The sequence below is a fragment of the Anomaloglossus baeobatrachus genome, chromosome 7 (genome assembly GCF_048569485.1).
Source record: "Anomaloglossus baeobatrachus isolate aAnoBae1 chromosome 7, aAnoBae1.hap1, whole genome shotgun sequence".
NCBI classification, from domain to species: Eukaryota; Metazoa; Chordata; class Amphibia; order Anura; family Aromobatidae; genus Anomaloglossus; species Anomaloglossus baeobatrachus.
The window spans coordinates 259,986,504-259,999,498 of NC_134359.1; the positions used below are offsets into that span (position 1 = coordinate 259,986,504).

General features: G+C 44.1%; 2 protein-coding genes across 4 annotated transcripts in view; one reads left to right on the forward strand and one right to left on the reverse strand.

The window, feature by feature from the left end:
• CHLSN (cholesin) overlaps positions 1–12,995 on the reverse strand; it is a 420,909-nt gene that overhangs the window by 223,110 nt on the left and 184,804 nt on the right. For all 3 annotated transcript variants that reach the window (XM_075318080.1, XM_075318079.1, XM_075318081.1), the window contains exon 3: positions 11,322–11,354. In XM_075318080.1, coding sequence (XP_075174195.1) covers positions 11,322–11,354 — 33 coding nt within the window. The remainder of the gene's footprint in view (positions 1–11,321; positions 11,355–12,995) is intronic.
• The window catches only part of LOC142245405 (uncharacterized), a 33,914-nt gene that overhangs the window by 13,162 nt on the left and 7,757 nt on the right, over positions 1–12,995 (forward strand). The gene's annotated exons all lie outside the window — the stretch shown is intronic.

The following is a 12,995-nucleotide window of genomic DNA, read 5'->3' on the forward strand; positions in this document are numbered from 1 at the left end:
CCAGGAGAATTAAGATAAAAATTAATCTTTTATTTGATACTTAAAATCTTCCATCAACACAAAACGAAATACAGAGGCAGATGGGACAGAGGAGCTATCCTACGTGTTTCGACCTATGCAGGTCTTAGTCATGGAATGGATCAGGAGTAAAGAGGGGTGAGCTGAATTTCTCCATTTACCTATCCTATCTTTTATATTGGCCTTCTCTCCCCCTGACAGATTATGATTGTTGAGAGGCCCCCATAGACATTAGGCCATTTACACGTCCGTGTTTCCAGTACGTGTTGTGTCCATTTCCACACGTACTGGAGGCACGGACACACTTAGACCCATTAAAATCAATGGGTTTGCTCACACCTCCATGTTTTCATATGGACCTTGTGTCCGTTTGTGGCCGGCAGTACGGATGTCACACGGATGACACATTGATGTGATCCATGTTACATCAGTGTGACACATACAAGAGGATAGCCAAGTTACTGAAAACAGAGGATTTTTATACTTACTTGTCTCCGACGCTGCTGTACAAGGGTCAATTGTGTATTTCCGTGGGCTATCAGTGTGTGTCATTGTGTGCTGTCCGTGTGGTATCGTGGCTTAGTGGTTAGCCCTGCAGCCTTGAAGCGCTGGGGTCCTGGATTCGAATCCCACCAAGGACAACATCTCCAAGGAGTTTGTATGTTCTCCCCGTGTCTGCGTGGGTTTCCTCCGGGTACTCCGGTTTCCTCCCACACCACAAAAACATACAGATAGGGAATTTAGATTGTGAGCCCCAATGGGGACAGCGTTCCTGATGTATGTGAAGCGCTGCGGAATATGTTAGCGCTATATAAAATAAAGATTTATTTATTTATACAACACTGACAGCATGAACTTGTATACTTACCAGTCACCTGTGCTGCTGTTCCTTCCTTCCATTATGCCTCATGAATATTCATTTCACTGAATGCGAATCCTGAAGCAACAGCAGCACAGGAGAAAGGTAAGTATACAAGTTCATGCTGTCCGTGTGCTATCTGATATCACACGGATAGCACACGGACAGCACATGATAACACACACTGATAGCCCATGGAATTACACAACGGACCCTTGTACAGCAGTACAGGACACAGGTAAGTATACAACTTCATGCTGTTCGTGTTTATCCAATGTCACGCAGATATCACATGGACAGCACACGGAACACACACACACTGATGGTCCATGGATCTCCACAACACACCATGCAAAACATTTGTGTGAAGGGGTCTTAGACTGTTTGACGATCCCACCGAAATCGGTGGGTTTGGTCATCTTTGGTCTAATGTATATGGGGGCAATTGGGGTAAATTCTCACATTGCTTTTTTGCTGCTCATTTTGTTGAAGAACGTTCGGCAACTGTCCCATTATTCTAAAACTATCCCATTCAAATAATTGGAACAGATTTTCAGTTGCAGAAATTAACGAATTGTCCATTTACGGAGGTAAGTAAAAAGCGCGGATCGAGTATTTAGCAAATTAATCAGTCTTGGAGTAAATGTGTAAAAAATTTGAAAAAAAATTCCATTAACTTTATATGGGAACATTACATCATCTCCACCTAAACAACAAACCATTCTGGAGAATCTCCCGGGGGCCTGAGGTTTCCACAGTTACCTTCAATTAGCGCCAATTCGGTTCCACCTGGAGTCAGGACTTTCACCTCCATCTCAGGTCAACACGTGTCTTATCTGGATGTGTTATCTGAAGGCCAATCGTCCCCAATTCTGTCCATTATGGTCCATCAGACGAGGATATTACACTGATTGGTAAACACAGCAGATGGCCAAATGTTCTATCGCAATGACTGATGGCGAGATGATGAGCCATAAAAAAACGTTTTAACCTCACGCACAAGCCTGGAATATTTTTGTCTCTAAAATCTCCCTGACGAACGATTTGAGAAAGACATGAAATGCGTCGGAAAGGCAGATGTTCCTGCGTCCTGAGCTATGGTTATGGCCCACTCCTCTCGGTGTGATGACATCTTGGAAAGCGCCGAACGCAAAGCAATAATCATTGATACAACAGACGTTAACGGCTTATCAATCACACGTTATTGTGCCTGGAGTGAAATTCCAGTTTTTCAAGGGAAGGATCAAAACAAACTGCAAAAATTAAAGACTGCAATATTCTTAAAGGTGATGCCCATAAATTTATTCTAACTTAAATGCATGCAATTAGGGCTAAAACACTTTGATATTGAGCTGGTCTATTCATCTAGGCTTAGAAGCAAATGTAAGGCCTCCGGCTGCCATAGCAACCAATTGTGGAAGGCGACAATGGGCTGAAAAACTGCTTAGATTCCTCCATCGTTATTGACTGCGGCATCTAAAGGGGTTGTTACTGTTACACGCAGCGATATCGCTTGTGATATCGCTAGTGATCATACCCGCCTCCGTCGTTTGTGCGTCACAGGCAAATCGCTGCCTGTGGCACACAAAATAGTTAGGAGCCGTCACCTGTACTTACCTGCCTAGTGACCTCGCTGTTGCCGGCGATCCGCCTCCTTTCTAAGGGGGTGGTTCGTGCGGCATTACAGCGGCGTCACTAAGCGGCCGCCCAATAGAAGCAGAGGGGCAGAGATGAGCGGATGTAACATCCCGTCCACTTCCTTGCTTCCTCATTGCCGGCGGCCGCAGGTAAGCTGTAGTTCCTCGTTCCCGAGGTGTCACACGTAGTGATGTGTGCTGCCTCAGGAACGACGAACAACCTGCGTCTTCAACAATCAACGATTTTATGAAAATTAAGAAAGTGTCAACGATGGACAATTTGGTGAGTATTTTCCATTGCTAACGGTTGTTCGTGCGTGTCACACGCAACAACATCGCTAACGATGCCGGATGTGCGTCACGGAATCCGTGACCCCGGCGATATATCGTTAGATTCGTCGTTGCGTGTAACAGGGCCTTTAGGGTGTTAAATAGTTGGAATCAGAGCTGATGATGGTCTGCTGATGAAGATACTGGTTGATCTACTAAGGCCGGTTTCACACATTCGGCTTTTCGCCGGGTTGCAGGATTCGGTGCACGCCAGTACAGTGTATACAGTACAATGGCAGCTCTGTAACTTCCGGGTCACATGCTCCGGTCACATGACAGCATGTGACCGGCGCTTGTCGCGCTCCCATTGTACTGTATACACTGTACTGGCGTGCGGCGAGTCCGGCAAAGCGACAAAAAGCCGGATGTGTGAAACTAGCGTAAGAAAACAATATCACTGACTACAGCATTTTCGCCTAAGGGCCTCCAGTCTGTGCCATATGTAAATAGCGGAGGCTGGTAAGAGTTTACAATATAGTATACAATTATCCTTTTACATTTTTTAAAAGCTTTCTTGGGGGCGGCCACATTGTAGGCACCTTCTTTTTGCATGGTATGTATCAAGAGTGCAGCAGTGTGTACGCTTTATGGCAGCTGTAATGACTAGGAGTTAAAGGGATTGTCTGGTTGAACTAAGTCATCACATATCTGCAAGATAACTTGCTGATTGGTGCAGATTCAACTACTGGAACCTGTCCTGACCGGCAAAGAAAGGAACTTTTATCCCTGTTAGAATGGAACGGCAGTGTTCATGCCTGATCATTGCCCCATTCGTTCTCTATGGGGCTGCCAAGCATTGTGCTCAGAACTTACTGACATTCCTGTTAGGGGCATGTCTGACTGCAACCAATCAGAGACTGGCGGTGGGCGGGGGAAGCAGTGAATATGTATGAAGGATAATGAGCGGTCCCAGAAGTAGAGTTAGCAGCCTTGCGGAGGACGGTAAGTATCAAGCGCCTGCTTTATTCTTAGTTTCTTTCTTTTTTCTTTGATTTTTCTTTCTTTATTACCTGGGTGGCCGGACCCGGATCATTACCTGGAGTTCCTTGAGAACTCCGGGGTCAGTGCTCGGATTCTTTTGAACTGGCGCAGATACGGACTTTTACAGTCATTGTCCGCCCATCATTATGCAAAAACACATTAAAAAAAGCGATAAAAAAATCAACGTGTGCACACAGCCTAATAGGCAGAGAAATATTCTAGATTAATAGAGTGTATGTGAAATTATGACAAAAACATGAAAAAAGCGATAAAAAAGTAACGTGTGCACACAGCCTAATAGGCAGAGAAACATCCTATATTAATAGAGTCTATGGGAAATGATGGCGTTCGGCCTCCTCTTCAAGAAAGTGACAAGTTAAGGTACCGTCACACTAAGCGACGCTCCAGCGATCCCACCAGCAACCTGACCTGGCAGGGATCGCTGGAGCGTCGCTACACGGGTTGCTGGTGAGCTGTCAGGCAGATCTCAGCAGCAACCAGTGACCAGCCCCCAGCCAGCAGCGACGCGTGGAAGCGATGCTGCACTTGGTAACTAAGGTAAATAACGGGTAACGAACCCGATATTTACCTTGGTTACCAGCGCACACCGCTTAGCGCTGGCTCCCTGCACTCCTAGCCACAGTACACATCGGGTTAATTACCGATGTGTAGTCTGGCTATGTGTGCAGGGAGCCGGCACTGACAGCTGAGAGCGGCGGACGCTGGTAACGAAGGTAAATATCGGGTAACCAAGGAAAGGGCTTCTTGGTTATCCGATATTTACATTGGTTACCAGCGTCCGCAGAAGCCGGCTCCTGCTCCCTGCACATTCAGTTGTTGCTCTGTCGCTGTCACACACAGCGATGTGTGCTTCACAGCGGGACAGCAACAACTAAAAAATGGCCCAGGACATTCAGCAACAACCAGCGACCTCACAGCAGGGGCCACACACAGCGACATCGCTAGCAAGATCGCTGTTACGTCACAAACGTCGTGCCTCAGCAGCGATGTTGCTTAGTGAGACATGGCCGTTACTGACATTCCTGTCAGGGGCATGTCTGACTGCAACCAATCAGAGACTGGCGGTGGAAGCAGTGAATATGTATGAAGGATAATGAGCGGTCCCAGAAGTAGAGTGAGCAGCCTTGCGGAGGACGGTAAGTATAAAGTGCCTGCTTTATTCTTAGTTTCTTTCTTTTTTCTTTGATTTTTCTTTCTTTATTACCTGGGTGGCCGGACCCAGATCATTACCTGGAGTTCCCTGAGAACTCCGGGGTCGGTGCTCGGGTTCTTTTGAACTGGCGCAGATACGGACTTTTACAGTCATTGTCCGCCCATCATTACTCAAAAACACATTAAAAAAAGCGATAAAAAAAAATCAACGTGTGCACACAGCCTAATAGGCAGAGAAATATTCTAGATTAATAGAGTCTATGTGAAATTATGACAAAAACATGAAAAAAGTGATAAAAAAGCAACATGTGCACACAACCTAATAGGCAGAGAAACATCCTATATTAATACAGTCTATGGGAAATGATGGCGTTCGACCTCCTCTTCGAGAAAGTGACAGGTAAGCCGTCCCCAGCCTTATCTCTGTGTATAGTGACACCAGCTCTTCTTATCTAGGTTTCAGCACAATAGAGCTGTCATTAATTCCTCCGCTTCCAATGTTAATGAGACGTCTCCGCTGACCCCGTCACGGTCTATACGACCAACATGCAGGGGTGTACAGGACGACATTACAGCCGAATTCTTTATCAATCATATTATTTTCGCACATCCATTTACATCTGTACCTTATTCTTTATTTCCAGTGGTTAGAATTTAAATATGTGAGAAGAAAATGGGCGTCAGAAAACCTGGAAATTGAAAATTGTTAGGAATATTAATCCTATGCAATGAACTACATATGTCTATATAAGAGTGACAGCTGGGCCTGGACATTATTCACACCATATACAACGTGCATCCATACAATAGTGAATATATACGGTAATATGGCGGTATGGCGTTCACAGAATATAATCTAGAAAGCAATTCCAAGCAAACATCTGCGCCACGACCACTTGAAGACGTCAGCCACTGATTGTCACCATGAATTTCACTTTTTTGCAAATCTGCAGGTAACGAATGAGATTTTGTCACAGATGTGCGCCAGAAACCTCAGCAGATTTGGACCACTCATTTTATGTCAAAAACTACCGGAAGCAAGTTCTCAAATTTCTGGACGCCCCATTAGACAATGATGAACATATTAATTAGTTATCAATATTGTGCTAATTAATTAATTAGGGTTCATGGAGATGTCTGTGAAACTCAGTCTGAGATTGGACCTCAATGCATGGACTGTCTGTGGGTTTCGTGAACCTGAACTCAACAGCCTTATATTGTCAAGCTCAGATTTGGAGACGTACGGACAGGGTGTGCACTGCGGTCAGTGATTGGATGGAGTTTTACGGACATCTGCATGAACCTTTATAAGGTATCCCCAAAAACGTTCACCCATAAACCGTGGCATTTACTTGACCCCTTAACAACCAATGACATTCTATGTTTGTGGGATGTCCATGTGGCGCCCCTGAGTACATCAGGATGCCACAGGGTACTGCATCCTTACCGAGGGTGCAGGGCCTACCCCCCATGGTTCCAGGTTTCTAAGAAATTGGTGTCACTACCATCAGCACCACAAATCCCAATGAACACCTCACATCATGACATGTCAGACACACCAGTGGGTTGGTCTAGCTGGAAAAGGGCCACCCACCTAGGGGTCAGGCAGACTGGTGGGAGGGAGGAGACAGGAGAGTAGTGAGAGCCTTCAAGGAGAGGGGAGCTGGGGAGAGTGAGTTCCCGGGGAGCTAGACTGAGGTTGGGTCACAGACGGTGGTCCGGGACCAGAGAAGTCAGGGACCTGTAACAGTGACATTAGAAAAGGGTGCGACGAACATAGTGTAGGAGGACTGTCAGCACCAGCAAGCCGAAAAGAACTGACCGGTACCGAGCACAACGGGGTACAGGACCCTAGGTCAGGAGCCGATTCAACATCCTGGCAATTGACCTGCAGAGGAAGGAGACCTTCAGGGACCTTCCCACAGAGCTCAGAGATTGGGGGCATCAGCACACCGCGGGGAACAGGGTTTTCCAGCCGAAAAGTAGCTCACTGAAGTCCCAAGCACCAGCCCTCAAGAGCACAGCTACACTTCACATAGTGAGCGGGGCCCTAACAGCTTCAAGCCACAGGGCCACAAATAGACAACTAAATTGTGCACGGAGGTAGGCTCCGGACTACCAAGTGACACCGGTGGGACTGGATACCTGGATGGGCTCCCCGCAGTGACTGTGGTACACAGAGAATTTGGTTTACTTGCAGCGTGTGTGTCGCCTTTATAAACCTCATCCAGCACCACGACTACCCACAGTGAGTACCCTGATCCCCTGCACCCTGCTATCCCAAACAACCACAACACCCCTGAGCCCGGGGCCGTCCCTACCTGTGGAGGGACTAACATCAAGCTGCTTAACTCCATCTGCCCCGGTACTCCTTACAGCAGCGGCGGTACTGCTATTACCGCAACCCACAGGTGGCGTCACAAACTTCTCCCCTGTAAATACCCCCTTTTCACGGATCAAAGTGTCCGCCAACCCGGGTCCGGGCCCCTCAAGCCACCACGATCCCGGATCCAAGCAGCCCGATCAACACCGGGGCGGTACATCTACGTGCTTTGATGCGGGTTCACACGCCGGGCCTGAAACTTTTCCTGTTCGTTAGATGATCTGATCAGCCGATGACGTACGTATAAAAGTCTTGGGTAGATCGGAGAGCTGCCCGCGTCTGTTAACCAGTTAAATTCCTCTGTCAATCTCGGCTGATGAGGAGCGGGTTATTCTCCATTTCCATCGACTTGATTGTGGGGCATCGATGAAGAGTCATGACAACTGGGAGCCAGCTGATGACCCCTGCTTGCAATTACGATCATCTTGTGAACGCCGGTTGCAAGCGGCATATAGGAGACTGTGATTTTTGCAGTATAGAGCAGTGCTGATGTATAGCACAAGTGAATCTATGATCACCGTTTCAAATTTGCTAAGGTGACTAGTAAAAGCAGTAACAAAAGAATAAAAAAAGGATTAAAAAATATGTAAAAAAACCAAAAAAAAAACAACACATATTTGGTATTGCTGTGTTCAGAAATGTCCGATCTATGAAAGTATATAATAAATTAATTTGATCGGTAAACAGCGTAAAGAGAAAATCAAAACACCGCAACAACAGAAAACATGAGATAACAAGCAATAAAAACATTGTATGTACCTCAAAATAAAATCAGTAAAAACATAATCTCAGGGGCAAAAGTATAAAATAAAAAACATTTGCAGAATTTCACTTTTCATCCTATTTTGCCACACTAGGAATTTTTTTCCCACTTAACATTACAGCATATGATAAAATGAATGGTGCCATTCAAAAGTACAACTCGTCCCGCGAACAAGCCCTCACCCGGCTATAGACAGAAAAATAAAAAAGCTACGGCTCCTGGAATAAGGGGAGGAAAAACCAAAAGCACAAAAAAAATGAAAAATTTCTCGGTCCTTAAGGGATTAAGAAAGATACTAAAAATATGTTGTTTTTATTTAAAATGCCGCTGTTCTTCTGAATCCGGTGGTGCTTTTCTTTATTCCTGCGCTCCCCCATTCCTGAGATATGGCCCGTCTTTTATGCAGTTAAATCTTGTTTTCTTAGTCAAATGGGCATTGTCCTCAGCTCTTCCCTATGGGCATCTTCAGAAGGACCACGCCCCCTTGACTAATGAGGTTGGATTTCCATACAATGAAGAGGGGGTCATATCTCAGGAAGGGAGTGTCGCAGGAAAGAAAGAAAAACAAGGCCGGATTCAGGAGAACAGCGGAATTTTGAAGACATTAATATATAAATATGGCAAGGGGCAAGTCTTCTTGAGCATGCCTGGTGCCAACGCTGGATCTGCCTACGATCGGTTTCTACTTTACATACAGATGTTATACCAATCTGTAAACTTCTAAAACTCTCAATTCGACCAGTTAAAGGGAATATGACACCAGTTGTTTTTTTTTGCTTCCTTATCTGAGAGCAGCATAATGTAAAGACAAAGACCCTGATTGCAGAGATGTCAGTTACTGAGCTGTTTGCTGTCAATGTTTTCTGTGCTGTAGTTATACACAGCTCATGAATATGCTGGACTACCTGAAGCCCGCCAAGTAGTCCTGTCATGATAATCTCTTGCTGGTTAAACAGTGATTTTATCACAACTACACTAAGCAGCCCAGTAAGTGACACATCGCTGGAATCAGGGTCTCTGTCTCTACATTATGCTGCTCTCGGATTAGATGGCAAAAAACTGGTGACAGATTCCCTTTAAATGGAAGCAAAGAATTGTTGTTACCAGGAGCAGTGGTTGAAGAGGTAACAGAAAGGTCGGTCTATAGATTTTTCGATTTCTAACAGTTTCTAGCACAGGGAATTAAATTAAAATGTCAGCTGAAATTCACACTAATAACGAGAAATCAGTTTTAAATGTCAACCAAGAAGGGTACACCAGCCTTATATAGGCCACAGAAGACAATAAAAAGAGAGTCCAGGAAAACTATCAGGAATGCAGGAATTAAAGGAACTGACCATGACGTAACTAAAGTTATTTAACACTAGAAGTCCCAGGAATTTCGAGCTCCATAGGGTTCCAATGGTAGAAATGTTAAATGAGTCATTGTCAGTGTTGAGCGGATCCGAACTGTAAAAATCCGGATCCGCGCGGTTTCAGTGTCCGATCGGGATCTGACCCGGCCGCGGGAATCCGACTGCACGATCAGGATCCGGGAATATTTTTCTTTTTTTTCTTTTTTTTTTTCTCTCCCCCCCCCCCCCCCCCCGGATCCGGACTTCTAATCTCCAAAACTGCCGCCGAGTCTCAGGATGAAGAGAAGGCAGCACGGACTTACCTCTGCTGCTCCTTCATTCCCAGAATGAGGTCCTGGGGTTTCTCCGTTAATCATCCTCGCCCCATCTTTTACCCCTTTAAATTGTTGAGGTTCACATTAATTATTAAATTATTATTAATAATTAATTATGAATTAATTATTAATAATTATTATTATTATTATTAAGCAATAATTATACTAAATGATGATAAGGTAGCACAAATTTATCTAATACAGATAGTGGCCATCTACAATACATGTTAAAATATATATTCTTGGTTTTCATATCTATATTTCATACCAAGCTGATCACAACAACATGTTATAACTGGTGGGCAGCTATTATCCAAGACTTTTTTATTACATGAGGACAATGGGAAAATCAGTCCTGATGAAGGCCTCAAAAGGTTTTTGGTTTTTTTTTCTCTCTACAGGTTGTGCCTGGTATTGCACCAACGGACATGGGTGGCTTTGTCCAATCTTGAACAACCATCTTCGAGGAAAAAAAAAAAATCCGAACTCACGATCCATAGACAAGACCCATATAAAACCTCAGAAGTACAGTTTTTAAACTAAGTTCACACAGGGCATCTTTTGCTGCGTTTTTGGTGCAGAAATACGCACCAAAATGCACGCATTTCCTTCTCCCAGCAAAGTCTATGAGATTTCCACTTTGCTGTCCACACTGGGCATCTTTTGTTGGCTGCTTTTTTAAAGATGCAGCAGGTCAATTCTTTTTGCGTTTTTTAGCCCTCCAGTCAATAGATTTTACTTTAAAAACGCATTGGGCAAAACGCGGTAAAACACGTCATAAACGCGGTAAAAACGCATTGCGTTTTTGCCGAAGTACGTTTTTGGTGCATTTTAAAGGGAACCTGTCACCACTTTTTTGGCCTATAAGCTGCGGCCACCACCACTGGGCTCTTATATACAACATTCTAACATTCTGTATATAAGAGCGCAGGACACTGTGAGAACATAAAAAACACTTTATAATAATTACTTCACGGTCGCGCGGTTGGCCATATGGGCGTCTCCGTTGTCCGGTGCCGACGCCTCCTTTTTCGGCCATCTTCTTCTTCCTTCTGAAGCCTGGGTACATGACACGTCCTACGTCATACACACTCACCGGTCCTGCGCAGGCGCACAACAATGTGTGGGCCTGCTCAGGACCTGAATGCTGGCCAGTGTGTATGATGTAGGACGTGTCATGCACCGCGGCTAGAGAAGAAAAAGAACAAAGATTGCCAAAAGAGGCAGCGCCCATATGGCCCACATCCACAGCAGCGTAACCGTTAGGTAAGTATTATAAAGTGTTTTTTATGTTCTCACCGCGGCCTGGGCTCTTATATACGGCATGTTAGAATGCTGTATATAAGAGCCCGGTGGTGGTGGTGGCCGCAGCTTATAGGCCGAAAAAGTGGTGACAGATTCCCTTTAAGATGTACTCAAGATGCACTGTCAAAAAAAGATGCCGTGTGTGAACATAGCTTTACAGAGGGCTGAAAGATGCCAAATTTTTCACAAAAGGAAAATCTTACCGGAGGCTTTTCTGCTTTCAATTCTTCAGAAACCTGTAGAAGAAATAACAGGTAGAAAGTCAATATCCTATAAAAACAGGTTGCTGGAAAAAGTCAAAATCATAGAGTGCCCAAATCCCTAAAATGGGTTTCACATTGGATCACTCATCCCTGTATTAGGAATTTTTATAATTTATATAATGATTTCCTAGGAATATTATGGCCATTCTGACAATTGGATTACTGCTACAACTCAATATTCCCAGTGACATCATTACATACAACTTTGGTGTCCCATCAGCACTATACACAGTGAAAAACAACTCCCTTCATTCAAAGTGGTCCTCAATGTTTAGCCCTTTACTGACCAGGCGATTTTCCATTTTTGCAGTTTTAATTTTTCCTCCCTTTTTTCTAAGTGACATTCCTTTTTTTTTTACCCCCCCTCCCCCCATTAACATAAATAATACAACCCCTGGCAAAAAATTCTGGCCTCCCCTGGCTCAGAGGATCTTCATTCATTTGTTTCCTTTTGTTTAAAAAAAGCAGATCACAGACACGGCACCAAACTAAAGCAACTTTCTGGCTTTAAGAAACACTAAAAAATATCATGAAAACATAACGTGCTAGCCAGTAACGGTTACTTTTTAAGACGAAATAGGGGGGGGGAAATATGAAATCACTCAATTATGAGAAAAAAATTATGGAATCACCCTGTAAATTTACATTCCCAAAACTAACTCCTGCATCAAATAAGATCTGCTCGTTAGTCGGCATCTAAAAAGGAGTGATCACACCCTTGGAGAGCTGTTGCACCAAGTGGACTGACATGAATCATGGCTCCAACACGAGAGATGTCAATTGAAACAAAGGAGAGGATTATCAGACTCTTAAAAGAGGGTAAATCATCACTCAATGTTGCAAAAGTTGTTGGCTGTTCACAGTTGTGTCTAAAATCTGGACCAAATACAAACAACATGGGAAGGTTGTTAAAGGCAAATATACTGGTAGACCAAGGAAGACATCAAAGCATCAAGACAGGAAATTTAAAGCAATGTCTCCAAGACAGGAAATGCACAACAAAACAAATGAGGAACGAATGGGAGTAAACTGGAGTTAATGTCTGTGACCGAACTGTAAGAAACCACCTAAAGGAAATGGGATTTACATACAGAAAAGCTAAACAAAAGCCATCATTAACACCTAAACAGAAAAAAACACGGTTACAATGGGCTAAGGAAAAGCAATTGTGGACTGTGGATGACTGGATGAAAGTCAAATTCAGTGATGAATCGCGAATCTGCATTGGGCAAGGTGATGATGCTGGAACTTTTGTTTTGTGTCGTTCCAATGAGATATATAAAGATGACTGCCTGAAGAGAACATGTAAATTTCTACAGTCATTGATGATGATAATGGATTGGATGTCAGGTAAAGGCACTGGGGAGATGGCTGTCATTACATCTTCAGTAAATGCCCAAGTTTACACTGAAAATGTGGACACTTTTCTTATCCCATCAATTGAAAGGATGTTTGGGGATGATGAAATCAGTTATCAAGATGATAATGCATTCTACAATAGAGCAAAAACTGTGAAAACATTCCTTGAAAGAAGACACATAAAATCAATGTCATGGCCTGCAAATAGTCAACTCAATCCAAATGAAAATATTTGGTGGAAGTTGAAGAAAATGG